At 39.0% G+C, this 16,456-nt stretch overlaps 1 protein-coding gene across 7 annotated transcripts in view; it reads right to left on the reverse strand.

Moving 5' to 3' along the window:
* The window catches only part of pard3bb (par-3 family cell polarity regulator beta b), a 227,837-nt gene that overhangs the window by 151,655 nt on the left and 59,726 nt on the right, over positions 1 to 16,456 (reverse strand). For all 7 annotated transcript variants that reach the window (XM_067603150.1, XM_067603151.1, XM_067603155.1 and 4 more), the window contains 2 exons: positions 14,983 to 15,077; positions 4,949 to 5,019 (listed from right to left, as the gene is read on the reverse strand). In XM_067603150.1, the coding sequence (XP_067459251.1) occupies positions 4,949 to 5,019; positions 14,983 to 15,077 (166 nt within the window). The remainder of the gene's footprint in view (positions 1 to 4,948; positions 5,020 to 14,982; positions 15,078 to 16,456) is intronic.

Raw genomic sequence — 16,456 nt, forward strand, 5'->3', positions numbered from 1 at the left:
AGCATTCAACAACAGCATTGGGCAAACTCACCGACATCGCCATCCTTAGATCCACACGACTGTGACTAAAAATCACATAGGGTAAACAAGAAGAGAAAAGGGGAAGAAAAGAAGAAAAATGACACAGAGAAAAAATAAGAAGAAAAGAAGAAACAGGAGGGAAGGAAAAAAAAAGGTAGGAAACGAGGGTGGTCTGGGAGCAAGATATAGTGAAATGAAAGGAGGAGGCACTGAATTAATTAGACAAGGCTAATGAATAGCATTAATATGAGAGGAAAAATAACATCCACCCCTCCCTCTATCCCTTCCTGCTGCTCTGCCTCTGATCTCTAACACTCCCACTAGAACACATACACACGCAAGCACTTGAGATCCATTTACATTTCCTTTTTTTTTATTTTTTGTGAGATGTTTGACAGGCTGCATCAATGCAAAAAATGAAGTGGGGGGTGGGGGTGGGGTGGGGTGAGAGAGACAAAATGGGTGAGGACTTGAGAAAAGAGAGAGGGAGCACAATGAGAGAGAACAAGAGACAGAGAAAAAGAGCCAAACGAACCGAAAGGGAGAGGGAGAGAAAGAGAGAGAGGAGCAGAGAGAGATGAAGAGAGCAGGTGTTCTCTTTATCCACCTGCCACTTCACTGATCCTCGCTATGAAAGACAGAAACACAGAGGAGACGTAACAAAAAAAAACGAGGATGTGCATTACCAAACCACTCTTCTTCTTCTCACTGCATTCCACCCTCTCATCCATTTTCTTATCATCTCTCTCTCTCTTTCTCTCTCTCTCTCTCTCACACTCTTTTCAAGCTGGTCTTCACAGTCCAAAGCACCAAAAGACGTAGGGAGTAACAGGAACAGTTAAAATGTACAGTTCTGCTAAAGGTTAATATATGCAAATACACAAACACGTTAAAAAAATGGTAGTTCTTTGATGAATGAACGAGTACACATTTTATTAGCATCAATAATAACCATGTGTAGATATATTACATTAACAGCCCTATCCAATTAGCGCTGGCGCTGTGGTAAATGAATGACTTGAGTGTTGTTTACGGGATCAACGCTAACCTTAAGCAGATGAATGTTTGTGTGTTCGTGGTGCGCTGTAGTGGGCTTGAAGCGCCGAAGATGTGATGAAGTTTGACATATACTACAGGCGTGTTTGTGTATTATCTATATCTTGCAGTCATGTTGACTTTGTAAGAACTTTTGTGCCTCCTGTCATTTAAAAAACTAACTGAAAAAGTGAATTATATTATATAATAGTGAAGGACACCACCATAGCTATGTTGTTGCTCCCTACTGGGGCCTGGAGTGTAAATGTAACTTCAGCCATAGTACCAGTAAAACACCCATTTTGGCTCCAACAAGTATATAAAAGGAAAGAAACAAAGGAATGAGGGGAGGGAGTGAGGGATGGATGGATGGATACAGACCAAGTCTCTCAAAACCATGAGAACTGAAATCCTCACTGATGATTAATGAGAGTGTTATGTCTGAAAATAACATAGATATATAACCACTGTTAACCCTGGAAAACCCCTTTCACATCCAGTTTGTCTTGTGCATCCAGTGAAACCTATTTACCTTTTCACCTCCCGGTTTCTAAAACACCTCCGATATAGAGCCTTATTTCACAAAGAAATAAAATATGATAGCAATGCTATTTCAATAAACCAACACTCATATAAACACTCATATATAGCCACACACACACACACACACGTTCATTTATTGTATGCTTTACTGTTCTAATATTTATAGCTGTGTCCCTGTACTCATTTTGGACTTTTTTTTTGCAATTTCAAGGATCGTTTCCCCGGCGACCACAAAAACCATTACATCATTTTTACATTACTCACAGCTGAGACGGTTTATGCGTTGAGTATGTGTGTGTGTGTGTACACATGAGAAGATATATGTGGAGAAAACAAACCTGAAAGAATGAAATGAATGTGAGTGGGTGGTGTCTTAAGTAATTACATTTACATTCACTGCACTGAGCTGTATAGTAAGCGTGCTAAAACCCACGTTTTCAAATAACTTTCTCGAAATTCACTTCCATTTAGATAGTTACTTTAATTAGAATTTACATCAGGTCATTAATTCAGGTGACAGGATTGTGTATCCCAGTAACTCAATGTCATAATTTGAACGTGATATAGCTCAATAGATACAAGAGAAAGAAACAAGACTGTTCAGTCATTGCCCTAACCTTGCACAGTGAGTGCCTCTATGCAGTCTACAATGAATATGAGTGTGAGTGTGTGTGTGTGATCTAATCTCTGTCTGCGCTCTGTGGGTACAGCTGGTTGCTATGGAGAGAGGCTAAAACAGCTGCTGAGGTCAGACATTATTCTCTCCACAAAGCTCTAATTCTCTCTCCCCACATGTACTCTTTACAGATTAACTACACATTATTTTGTTTTAGTATTTATGAATTAACTGTGCCAATAACTAACCTGTTGATTTCTAAAACACAGACTAATACAAATCCATTAACAGAGGTCGTTTGTTTTTGTCAGACGGAGTAGCACGCTGATTTACAGCTGACCCGTTCGCTGCCTGGGTTTCATATTTGGCCACTTTCAGGCCAACATTAACCAACATTTCTTGCCGGTACCTGAAGCAATATGCCTCCACTAACACACCCCCCCGGGGCTGTTTTCAGTCTGAATGCCTGCTTAGTCATGCTATTGTTGAGACTGGCCTTGGTTAAGCTGTTTGGTCACTTTGGTTTTGTATGTTTCCTAGAAGTAATTTAATTTGTGCTCAGTAGTGGAAAAGTTTCAGGGTTAGGACATAATTCTGGGGGGAGGAGGAGGTCACATCTCTATTATCATGATTGATAATAGAGATGTGAACGACTGAATCAATGATTTTTTTTTTTATTCTGTGACATCACACAATAGTATCCATCAAGTGAAGCAACACAAATGCTCACACAAATAGAAACAACAATATAAACAAATCCACATTTTAACCATATCATCTACACTACTTGTTTGTAAGTATACAAACAAGTAGGGCTGCAAATAACAATTATTTTCATTATCAGTTAACCTGTCGATAATTTTCTTGATTAATCGATAAGTTGTTTGGTCCATAAAATGTTAGAAAATGGTGAAAAATGTCAATCACTGTTTCCCAAAGCCCAAGATGACATCCTCAAATGTCTTGTGTTGTCACGACCAACAGTCCACAACCCAAAGATATTCAGCTTATTATCATAAAGACTAAAGAAAGCAGAAAATATTCACTGAGAAGACTCAAAACAATTAATCGTTACTTGCTTAATCAAAACAGTTGGCAACTAATCGATTAATCGACTAATCGTTGCAGTTCTACAAACAAGTGTAAGTGTCCATGGCCATGCTGACAACTTGATCAGGCCGTACTCTGGCACAGCAGTGCTTTGAGCTAAATGCTATCAACAGCATGTTAACATACTCATAATGGTAATGCTAAGATGCTAAAGTTCACCAGGTACCATGTTAGTTTAACGTGTTAGCATGCCAGTGTTTCCCCTATATTCATTCTGCAGCGGCACACTAGAGAGAATTATGAGCATCACTTCTACAATTTCACACGATCATTAATATCAATGGGCTACTACGGATTTTCACTTGCACTGTGCACAGCATCCTCCCTCTCCTCGTTCTTCAATGGTAATCTGCATGAAATGTACTGTTATAGGAGTAGCATAGCTCTGTTAAGGAATAGGGCAGTGTGTAATGTGTGTGCGTAGCGAGTGTGTAGTTGAGCGAGTGCTGAGAGCGAGCGGCAGAAAAGTGACGGTGAATGTGAGCGGGGCAGAGGAAAAGGTTAGCAGTAAGTTGTCAATCTGGCAGTAAATGTACAGTACAGACTACAGTGTGTCAGTTAATAAATGCTGCAGCTTCTCAAGACCAAGAAAAGTCTCGTTAGCTCCAAAGTTAGCCTAACCTGGCCAGGCTCACTTAAGGTGGACTGACCTTTAAGGTGAACCAGCTATTCTCATTTTATTGTCAATCTCAGCCACTCTTAAACAGAGAATGGAGAAATGTCTGGCTGCTGAGTCTCTTCTTCTCCTCTAAGCCTCCTTTAAGTCTCCTAATGCTAAGCTAAGCTAGGACTATGCTAACAAAGAAAACAGGAATATTCTGGTAAATTGAACGGTCCAAGAGGTAACACATACAAACATCTTAACATGAGTGATGCTTCTTTCTAATTATTCATAAACAGATTCATATGTGCCTGGCATATGCTTTAATGTCCACTGTTCTACATGTATGGTAACTGCCTGTCCTTTCTCTCGGTTAAAATTAATCAGCCTGGCCCCATATTGCCTCGCCCTTCACACAACTAAAATAAGCTCACACACACCGAAATGGCCCACAGGAGACATAGGGTATTCTGAACCCCCAACACTTAATTAAGCAGGACTCATTAGTGTTTGTGTGTGTGCGCTTTGAGTTGAGTTGTGTCTGCCTGTAAAAAAAGCAGATGCAAGAGTGTTTGTAGCTATTTATTTATGTGCCTGTGTGTGGATGCCAGTCTACGCATGTCCCTGTGTGTGTGTGTGTGTGCGTGCGTGGGTGAGTGTGTGCATGACCCTGACCCTGTTTTGGCAGACTTTTGTAGTGGGCTAATGATGGAGAATTTCTACACTAACTGTATCTGTAAAGGCCTTGATCTAGATTAGAATACAGCTTTAATGAAGAGAAAGTAGGACAGAAACACACACACAAACATCAATAAACATGTATGTAGACAAACACGCACATGAAATAACTACCCTCACAACTACATAACATACATAAACCAAATATAGTATAGTAATATACATAAACAATCAGCACAATAGATTAAAAAATTAACCCGGCATGGACAAGAGTTAACTCTCTCTCTCTCTCTCTCTCTCACACACACACACACACACACACACACACACACAAACACACTGACCTGCCATTGAAGGTATGTTTGCCTTGGGGTTTTTCCACCCCTGCTGGCCTCTCCACAGCGGGACTCGCTGCCTGCAGAGAACACACACAGAATAGATTTCCTGTAAGTCAGTAAATGGCATTTGGAGAAGAGACAATAAAAAGAACACATCCAATCTGTCAGAAAGTGGAAAGAGTTCATGGATGAAGCAAAAAAAAAAAATGATGAGAGATAACATGGATACGGAGGGACGTGTGGATGGATGAACTGATAAACAGCATAAATCAACAAAAAGCTGTAAGAAGAGCAATAAAAAGGAGCTCCCCTCTGTTTTGATTTTGGCTTTTAATACACTATACCTTATACGAAATCCTGAGCTCAACGACTACGTCTTTGCAATTCGAAAGACGGGGGAGTACATAAAGGGAATGAATGAATAGATGAGTGAGGGAGCTGCTAAATTGATGGATGGATGATGGAAAAATATCAATTAATATTTGAAGGCAAGAAGACAGTGTTGTCAAGCGCTAATAAATAACACTGTCAATGGGCATGATGACTCAGAGAGAGAGAGAAGGTGTGAAAAAAAAAAAGATGTAAATGTGAGCCAAGGGAGCTGTAATTACTACTTTATTCAATGACACAGGACTGGCATGAAGTGTGTGTGCGTGTGTGTCGTGTTAGGGATTCAGGGAGGTGAGCTCCACAAGGACAAGATTTCATGCCCCACGATAAAGGAGTGATGAATGATCTTATACCTCAACCTGTGACAGTGTCTGCACGTATGAATGCGGGTGCTTTTTCAGCAACCTATCGCTCCTACGTATGTTTGTGAGTCCAGAGAGTCGAAACTATCTGTTCAATTTAATAAAGTCATAGGAGCCCTGCGACAAATCCCACCTTTGTGAAGCTAATAACATTTTCAAATATTTATCATATAATGTTTTGTAGCTTTTAAACACTGTGAAAGAGAAGTATTGATTTAATTGGTCTATAGAGACCAAAAGGCCTGATGTCACCTCTGGGAACAGCTGCTTGTCTACTAGCTTCTGTATCTTATAGCAAACTCTTATTGAGGGGTGCTGGTATCTGTCTTTTTGGACACATTATAATGTGTTCCTGTGGTTGACTCCATATTCTAAGATAAATGAGTATCTACAACAGCACTTGCAATTAGTATTTCTTTGTTAGCATACAAAAAAATACAGCTCCAATTAAATTTTACCGGCGTGGGAGCACACATAATAATAAAGGCATCATGAATCTACAATATTCTTCAACACTCTCCTGTAATGTAATCTTCTCAACATTTTAGGTGTAATTTCTGTTGTCTTAAAAATGTCTTTTTTAATGCCCTGGTAAGGGCCAGAGTACAGCCATGTATGGATTAGCCGCAGCAACTTGACTCACCCCTTCTGTTAAGATGATGACATAAGCTCTCGGGCTTGTGGAAAATGGTTTTCATTGAAGGCAGCTCAAAGAATAAATATTAGATAAACAACAATACTGTGCCTTTTAAAAAAAAAAATCCTTATTTAGACATATGGAGCAAACCACACAACATATTATTCGGTAAGCTTATATTCCATGAATGGCTTTTAGGGTCATCTCTATTATCTTAAATGTCAATGAGATTTAGAATGAGGTTTTCTTACTTCTTCAACAGAACCATCTATAGACATTTCTGAGGCTGTTGTGGAGCAGCGTGTGTTAGTGGATTGTATTATATACTAAGGTCTCCTCCGATTCCTTACAATCTAATGCACTGAAACACATCACCACTGCCACCACAAACCACTGCCACAAGAACTTAATCGCCACCTTCACCACAAATCTAAGCATCAGTATTATAGTATGAGATTAAATGTGCCAAATAATAAAACCCTTGTTCCTGAAATTGGGCACTTTAATTAACTGATCTAAGGTTTGTAACAATCCTGATCACCTTTAAAAGCCCACTTAAAGCCTTTTGTTCTCTACTGCCTACTAATGTTGTCTTCATTGTCTTTATTTTAACATCATAATTGCCTCGGAAAATGCCTCGAGCCTGAATTACATTACATTATATAAATAAATTTGCCTTGCCGTAATTATTGTATCAGAATGTCTGGCGAAATAATCAGAACTGCCATTCAGTCCTAATGTGCATGTGTCTTCATGGTCATATGTGCTCGTGGATATCTGAGTTTAGTCATGTACTCCTGTGTATATCGTATAGTCTCTGAGCGCACATGTTTGTGAGCATATGCGGACAAATAGACACAGTTCAATAAGGCTCGATGTTAGTCGTAGGCACTAATGGACTCTTAACATGACCTTTCACCTTTGACCTCTCACCCTGTCGCCATATGACTTACACCACCTGTCAGACAAGGAGAGAGGAGAGGAAAGAAACCGAGGCAAAGACGGATGAGTAATGAAGCGAGAAAATGTGAGTAAGATGTCAGAGAGCGGGACAGATTCAGGCTGAGGCGAGAAACAACAGCTGAAGTTGTGCAAAAATTTAGGGCCGAGGAATCAGAGACAACGGGCTGATGAGAGGAGACGGTAGAAGGTGAGCAGTGAATGACAGACAGCAGATACTTTAAACATATGTTCGGGGTTTGGTGGCTTGGAAATCAATTAGTCTTGCCTAGCTGCAGATGCTGTCATGTGAGCTTAATTAATAACAGGGTGACAGGTAACATTAATTATCCTAACCTCTTTGTCATAAAAAAACAGCCACTGATACATTAATTGGAAAGTCTTTTGGTGCTTAATTGAATGTCTCATTTAATACCTGTATGTAGAAACACTCTCTGTCTCTCTCTCTTTGAAGAGCAAGATATTAATTACAAAGGCCAGCAACATATGTTACTAGCAATGGGTAATTCATAACAAGTAAATTAACTTGAATGAATAAAAGTGTCGCATTATTCATGTCTTAAGGAGATAAAGGACTGGCTGAGCACAAATTTCCTTCAGTTAAACAGCAGCAAAACTGAAGCTCTCCTTGTTGGCACTCCACACCAGATTCAGTCATCCCCCATACCTCATCTCACCTTTGATGGCCACGACATCCCTCTTTTCCTCCTCAGGCACTAATCTGGGTGTGAGGTTTGACCCTCAGCTGACTTTTGATGACCATATAAGACAAAACCTGTTTCTTCCATCTCAAAAACATCTCTAAACTCTGCCCCTCCTTAACCTTGTCAGATGCAGAGAAACTGGTCCATGCCTTTATCTCCTCAAGACTGGACTACTGCAATGCGCTCTTCACAAGGATCCCTGGCAGGAGCATCCAGAAGCTCCAGTACATTCAGAACAGTGCTGCCAGGATCCTGATGAGAGTGCGAAAACACGAATACATAACACCAATTCTGTTTTCATTGCACTGGTTCCCTGTCTCCTTCAGGATTAACTACAAAGTCCTGCTACTCACATACAAATCCATCGATGGACATGCGCATACCTACCTACAGGAACTACAAACCTCCACCCGCACCCTCAGATCTGCCAGCAGCTTGCTCCACCAGATCCCCTGTATTAAGCTCTGCACCATGGGGGATCGAGCCTTCTGCTCTGCTGCGTCACGCTTGTCTTCCTAACCATCTGAGGGCAGCACAGACCCTAGTATCTTTTAAAAAAGGCTTTTTCATTTTAACTCTTATTATTGTTTTCTTTATGTTGTATGTTCTATGTTATTAATACTGTAGTACTTTGAGTTTCACTATGAATGAAAAGTGTGGTACAAATTAAATGTATTATTATAATTATTCATATTACCATCACAATATCATAGACATTATTGAATCATTTAAATTGGTTTAACAGTCAAGTCTTTCTTTTGCTTAAAATACCTTAAACATTAATTTATTTCATATTCTTGGCACTAAGCATTAGAAAATTACATATAACTGAACACGTCTACCACTTATACATAACCAACTTCCTGTGAACTGCAACCAATAGCTCAACTCAATTACTTATTACTAACATGTTCAACATTAGCAAAAGTCCGAGCATTTTGGATATTAAAAAGGTACAAATGTTACATTTCAACATTCAGAAATAATTTATTTTGGCTAATTTATTTGAGAAGAAATCAAAAAGATACTTATTAGATGACAAATATTTTTTTGGAAATGTACTACAGACAACTCCAGAGAAAAATTACTACCTCAGTCTGTTGACTTTGGACAGCTCAGTCGATACTTGTGTGCATTAGTGGCCCTCCAAAAAAATGGAGAATAGAGAAGCAGAATTTCCATTTTAACTCAATGATGGATAATCCTACCTTGACTAACTATGCTTATAATAAATGGGCTGCAAGCAGTCTTCTCGGTCCAATCTAATAATTGCTAAAAGCAGATAAAAAAAAAAAAAAAGTGGACTATTAGTGATATTACTAATTACTGAATAACCAATCAAGCTAAGTGTTCCCTGAAAACGCTCCCAGAGTGAGTATGATAAATTAATAGGAATGCATGCTGGAAAGTTTGTGTGTACGTGTATGGTGTGTGTGAGTGTGTGTGTGTGTGTGTGTGTGTGTGTGTGTGTGTGAGTCCATCTGTATGAAAGTGATAAACCTAAGTCAATCAATCTTGAAATATCTCTTTGCAGACGAGGGTGATGAATTGAAATGAACATGTGTTTTGATAAACAGTATGTCAAAGGGACAGAAGGCAGAACGGTGAAGTTAATAAAGATATATTCCAAATAAAAACTCTAACTTTTCTATTAAATAAATTCACTTAATTCCTTTATAATAACAATGGATTAAACGTTTCTTATATTGCATCAGTTTAAAGTCAAATGACAACATTAATATGTCAATATAACTTTCTTTTTAATGAATAATCATGAGCACATTTACTTTCTTCAAGCGGAGAAGTTTCTGTTATATTACTGCATTGTTAAGTACATGTCAGATTTATTTGGCGTACTTGATGGTTAGCTCAGTTCGCTAAATGCATACATAGGCATAAAGGGGAGGCACAAAGAGGAAAAGGAAAGTGTATTCACACAAACCCCTGCATATGCAAACACCTATCTGCACATAAAAACATGCATGCAGCCTGACAGCACAGAAGCTGCGACACACACACACTAAGGTGTAGGATGATAAATAAGTCCTCTACAGCCTTATTAGCCCCAGTAGTATTCCAGGCAAGAGCAAATAGTCCCAGCCTGATTAACACATTGTAACTAACCTGCAACTGTGTGTGTGTGTGTGTGTGTGTGTGTGTGTGTGTGTGTGTGTGTGAGTGTGTTGTGGGGCGTGAGAGAAAGTGAAACAGGGAAAAGAGAGAGTGATTTTGTGGTTCACTGTACTCATTTGTGCCTGGCATTTAAAACGGAAGAGCCGCACCAGTAAATCTTTCTGGATTGAAATTAAATAAAGAGAGGGGACAGATAGTAGGAGAAAAGACGGAGAGAGAAGGAAGACAGAGAATTACTGCAAGAGGAGTACTTTCTCCCCCTCATCGCTCTCACCAAAAGGCCAAGTGACAATTTGAACAATTACCCGGAGCCATTACCTCTATCTGAACCTGGCTGGTTGAGAAGAGACGGACCTATGAGAGAGTGACAGAGTGTGTGTGTGTGTGTGAGAGAGAAAGAGAGTGCGTGAGGGTGAATAAGAGAGAGAGAAACAGAGAAAGATAGTGACAAAGACAAAAAAAAGAGACAGTGACAGAAAATTCTGTATGAGAAAAAAGCAGAGAGAGAGAAATGCCTTTATTTACAGTAATCAGAGTCATTCACCACTCCAACACTCAAGTGGTAGTTACTGCAGCACAGCAGGTGTGAGACAGAAAGGCATATTCAGAGGAAAAACATTTGGCACTGAAAACCGATCGAGCAAGAAATACAGTAAAGGGAGATTTTTTAATATGATTGTTGTCATGACTTGACTAAACCATTCAATTTACTCCTCCACTGTAAACACCCGAAACTAAACATACCTGTTAATCAACTGGTATCTTAACATAATGGTCAAAATCAGCTAAATATTCAGCCATGACTTTTAAAATCTTTTAAATAACACTAAATGTGTACTCCAACACAACAAACTTCTCTCAGGACTCCTCTCTCCAGCTCTGCCATGGCTGAATATTTAGCTGATTTCAACAACTCAACTATCGCGATATTTCAGAACGAGACTGCTACTTGAGTGAGACTTGGTTAGACAGAATAACGAACAGACCGGATTAAGCAAAAGGTAAAGAAAAACACTTGATTTCTCTGAAGGGATCCTTTCCATAATGTTATCAGACACTTATAATAACAATCTGAGCCGGTCAGTGACAAAAACAAGGTACTATTGCACCAAAGGAGGTTTATGTAGGAAGGATCTGATCAGCCTTGATGCCTGCACTACTGATATTCAGTAGCGAATTCAAACAAAAGGAGAATGACTGTCTTGCCTCGTGCTTATAAAAGGTGTTGATGACATTCTGTGTACACACACAAACGGAGCACTAGCTGCTGCTGCTGCTCCTCTAACATGCTGCTCACGCTGCGCCTCCTGTGTAGACGTGGCATTACGTTTTACCAGTAAAACTAAATAGATTACTGCTGGCAGTTTACATTTATCAGTGACAAGTGTATCCAAGTTTAATTTCTTCTGAACTGTGATTCATGAAACTACAGGCTACAAATCAAAACAAACCGCGAGTCTGTTTGTGATTGATCATCACAGGAAAAGTTTTTAGGACGGCCTGCACGGAGTCAGTGTGATTGGGTAAAACAATATATCAAACGGTTTAAGGATATGGCTGAAGATTGCTTTGTACTACATTGTACACTGTAAACGACTTCAGTATCAAGTCAAGAGGTTGTGATATGTATCACAAAAAGCTAGCAGAGCTCTGTAAACAGAACCGTGTTCTGCAGTAGTGTCTGCCTTACACAGAACTACTCTCCGGAGACTGAAAACGTGATTGCTGTCATTAGTCTTTGGAGCAGTTTCTACACAAACAATCACGCCCAAACTCTTTGTGGTGAAGGAACATCTCACCCAGCCAAACAGTGAGGCTCACTGATGTGTTTTTAATAGTTTTTAAACAACATCGGAGGTCTACGGCACAGGGGGACAAGATACATCAGGCTCTGAATACACAAGTAGATTCAATTAATTGTGGGTTTGACTCTACACATGCGATTCGTTCACAATAAGAAAAACAGGAAATCGCCAGACATATCTGTTAATACGACAACAGATACAGCGTTTGTTGTTAAACTTTGCAGCGCATATAACTGCTGTTTAGTCACAAACGTGTTAGGTCACCCTCAGCACCATTAAGAAGGGAAACTGTCTACCTCTGAGATCCACTCACAGTCCCCAAAAGAACTGAACCTTGCAAACAGGTCGTTCTACGGGGAGTTCAGTGTGGGTAAAAGAAAATATGTTTGTCCAGTGTGAAATCTCGAGGGAAGAAGGCTCACCACTCAGGAGCCCAATCAGGCGTGGAGTTCCTTTAACCAGTGAACTTGAGGGATTCGCTGTGTCCAACTGTGTCCAAGGGAATATGAAACTGTGACACTACCATAACAAGTCATCAAAATTACATCTTATCGCCGCTTGCACGCTGAATTATGATCATAGTTATGACAATATTTTTGTAAGTAAATGCATGTCTGTGTGCATGACTGAATAAGTGTGTGACTAAATTAGTGAAAAGGCATGTGTAAGTAAAATCTGGATCCTTAAAACTCACTGTTGTCCGTTTTGGATGTTATTTTAAAAATCACACTAGATTAGTGCAGCTACTGTTTACACCAAATGTAAATTTAAGTCAAATCAGGCTGCAGAAAGAGAGACACTGATAGTTAAAGATGTCAAAATAGAGCCAGATACGGTTTCATGGCCAGAGACAGATCTTCAGCTTAATGCTAATGTTGCTCCATGTCTTGCTGTATATATTAGATATATGAGCTTCAGAGAGAGAGAACGGACTGTATGATCCACAGGTTTGACATCAGGCTCTGAGGAAGACGATATTATGTTTAGACAGTCAATTGTTTTAACAATGAAGCTGGTGAAAATGAGCATCAGTAAGCCTTCACTTTCATTTTGAAGATTTCATAAAATCAGGTTGAAAGAGTGGATTAAAGTGTGGGAAAAGGATATTAGGCAAGTGTTTACAAAATTGCAATTTTCATAGAGAAGAGTTAACGTATAAGGTATGATTAACAGATTAAAGGGTTAAACAGGAGCTTTTTGTGTTGGCTTTCTATTAGGAATGGGCCTAAAATATCAACTTTAACACTATTTAAACCAAGAAATCCAAAATATGGAGAAAAAAAAAGAAGAGATGAAAAGAGAGATTAGCAGTGGTAAGGAAGGGGGAGATTAAAAAAAAACTACTAAAGGATCAAGTGTTAACCCTTTGACCTTTAAAAGCAAGAGAGTCATCCGTTTTTGTTAGTGGAGTTTGATGTGACAAAGCGTGTCTGGATTAGAAGGAAAATGAAGACACTAAAAGCATCTCACACCCCCGGCCCTATAGCCATCACACACACACACACACACACACACAAACGTACACACACACTGATGGCCACTTGTGGAAAAATGTTGCTCATTACCAGTTTTATTAAAACTGAGGTTTGATTCAATTTTGCCGCTGGTTGGTTGAGACGACTTAGATGCAGTTTTACATTTTCAGGTATGAAATACCAAACCACGCTTACGTATAGTTCAATAACTTAATTAAAGCACTGTTCATCTGATATCTATGGAATTATTCTGCATGTTTTTCTTAATGAAATGTGACAGATTTGTGTGTGTGAGAGAGACTTTCCTACATGCAAAGCAAGGCCTGGCACAAACTAACAAACATTCAAAAGTTTTTTACTGTTATGGCACACTAAGGTTGTAAGCATCCCTATTTAATCCTCCGACTTAAAGAGACAATGAATGAAGTTAATTGATCCTTGAGGAAGAAAATCTGTTACTCCAGCAGTGAATAGCAAATGCATTTGTAGGAAAAATACCAGTAGTGTAGCAAAAAAAATATAAAGTTTATCCTTGGAATCCTGCTGGAGGAAAGGTCACAGGGTCATAAAAATCAAAGTGTTTATACCCTGGGGAGTATTAATGTGATTAGCATATTTAATGGAAACCTGTCCATTAGATTACCACAGAACTAGAGGAAAGTTCATAGGGTTTCCATGACGAGTCATCATAGCAAATCAATACCTTACAAAAGCTGATGAACCTATACAAAGACATGAAAAAAGCTTAAGAGGTGATAAAAAGAAATTTCATGTCACAGATCATTTTTTCTATTATCTGATTAATGTTAAAGCTATATATTATAGTACTAGCATGAATACAGAATTCTCCTTTGCACTACCAAGCAAATAAAACCAGTAGTTGATGTTGTGTCTACTAGCAATTATTAAGTCATTTATTTCCCAACTTTGAAGACATTCCCTCTTTCCTCTAGAGAAAAGGAAAGTTAATGGGGTGTCCAACAAAAGGTTTCATCCACTGCAGAGCATGACTGCACTCAGTAACTTTTTTCCCCGATATGCCGATTAGATTCTATCTCTTCTGTTCAAGTGGAAAATTTGACCCAACATCGGTACTCGACAAAGACTTAGCAGACCATTAAAAACATTAAAATCGTCCACTGAGAGATGTTATAGCAAACTTAAGACAACTTTTTTTTTTACCGAGGGAAGAAAGAACAGAAAATACATACATGACATTATGAAAAACTATGTTTAGCCACTCTATAAGACTAAGAATGGCGATGCCAGTCAGGATGGCGGTGAGTAAAAAAAGTCTGTCCAAAACTTCCAGCCAGAATACAATGAAATTTGATCCATCAGGAAATAATAGACAGATTTCTATAGGATTTGCTGACCTTTCTTCTAGGTCATTCCTCAGTATGTTGGTAATTCCATCAAGCAGCCAGTATTTTAACTTGTGTCAGCACTGATTATCATATATGTCAGATATCACATTCATTATACATCAACCAAAGTGTCCTCAGTGGCGTGGGGAGAACGTACCTATTTGTGGCTTTTTCTGTGCGTATATTTGGAGTTACATTGTGTCTTACCATCATAGTGGTGTCCTCATTGAGGGAGGGTTCAGTCTCAGACGGCTGGGGCCCGAGGGCTGAATCACTGCTGCTTCTCACCAGCAGGGGAGTATCTGTAAAAAAACACAAGGACACACACACACACACACGTTATGTTATGTGGTGGTAGCTTGGAGCAAGGATGTGGGAGGATACCTAAAGATAAATTGCAAAGTAATAATGTGTACTCTTCGGTTGGTGTTCTCACAACACTCGTAAAACGCTGCACATATGCAAAGTTGAGATCTGTTACGGTGCATAATTACTGAAAACATTAAAAGGTATGTGTTTAACAGCCTGTAAATAAACCATGTTTTCTCATTTCCTGAAAAGCTTTGTTTATATGGGGTATTTGCAGGAGGAATTTAATGACATACCACCAAACATCAACTAAACAGCAGCTTCATTTACAGAAAAATATGATTTAGAGACAACATCTACTGTATGTAAAACATACCCGAAATCCGAAAGGTTTGTTGTGACACTGTCAATATGTATATGTACCGATCCCAACTCTGCTGGGATCGCCACATTTACAGTAACTCTGACTTTTCTTTTCGTATTCCCCATTAAATCTGCTGTATTTGTTTCAAGCTGTGCTCACTTCCCTTCCAGTTTCTCCTTTTTACCAAAGGAACCTGCGCCAGTCCAATATGTTACAGTGTGACTTCCTCCCATCAGACCGTTAATGAAACAAGATATTTGACAGACCGAGACAGACTAATGCAAAAAAAAAAAAAAAATGGTGAGAACAGAGAAAACCTGCATTTGCACTGCTACAGAACGTACAGCCAGTCTCTCTTATACATGCACACACACACACACACCGATTTGATGTACACACTGTCTGATGCTATAATGCTATTTTGATGGAGTCAGAGTTCAGAAAGAATCATGTCTAATAATAATCTTTTAGATGACAAGATACAGACTGCGCTAGTCATGCCGCACTACAGAAAGGAGAGTTTGTGTGTGTGTTTCTTAGCAAAGTGTCAAAGTGTGATGAGAGAGAGGAGATGAATATTTTCATGTTGTTAGGTTGACAAAATGAATTTCTGTCCTGTTATTACAACAACGCGTCTATGAGACACTATGACATTCAACATAATAAACTAATGGGCTGATTTAAAGACTGAGTTGGAATTACACAGAGAAAGAGAGAGTGAGTGTGCAAAAATGTATTAATATGTCTGCAGGTCCATGTGTATTTATTGAGTCATCTGCGGGTTTTCAAAAAGACAAATATGATGTTTAATATGTTTTACAGCTACCTATAAACAGCTGGTGGTGCTATTTTTTGAGTCAGGGCCATTAAAACCATTGTAGAAGAAGTATCCTTTTTTTTTTGAGTGCTAGTCAAATGGTGAAAAATCAAGTAGAAAAGATGATGGAAATATGTGACATTTCTGTTTGTTTCATGTATTAATATGAGGAGCATTACAGTTTCCTCATC

The sequence above is a fragment of the Thunnus thynnus genome, chromosome 11 (assembly GCF_963924715.1).
Source record: "Thunnus thynnus chromosome 11, fThuThy2.1, whole genome shotgun sequence".
In the NCBI taxonomy this organism is placed as follows: Eukaryota; Metazoa; Chordata; class Actinopteri; order Scombriformes; family Scombridae; genus Thunnus; species Thunnus thynnus.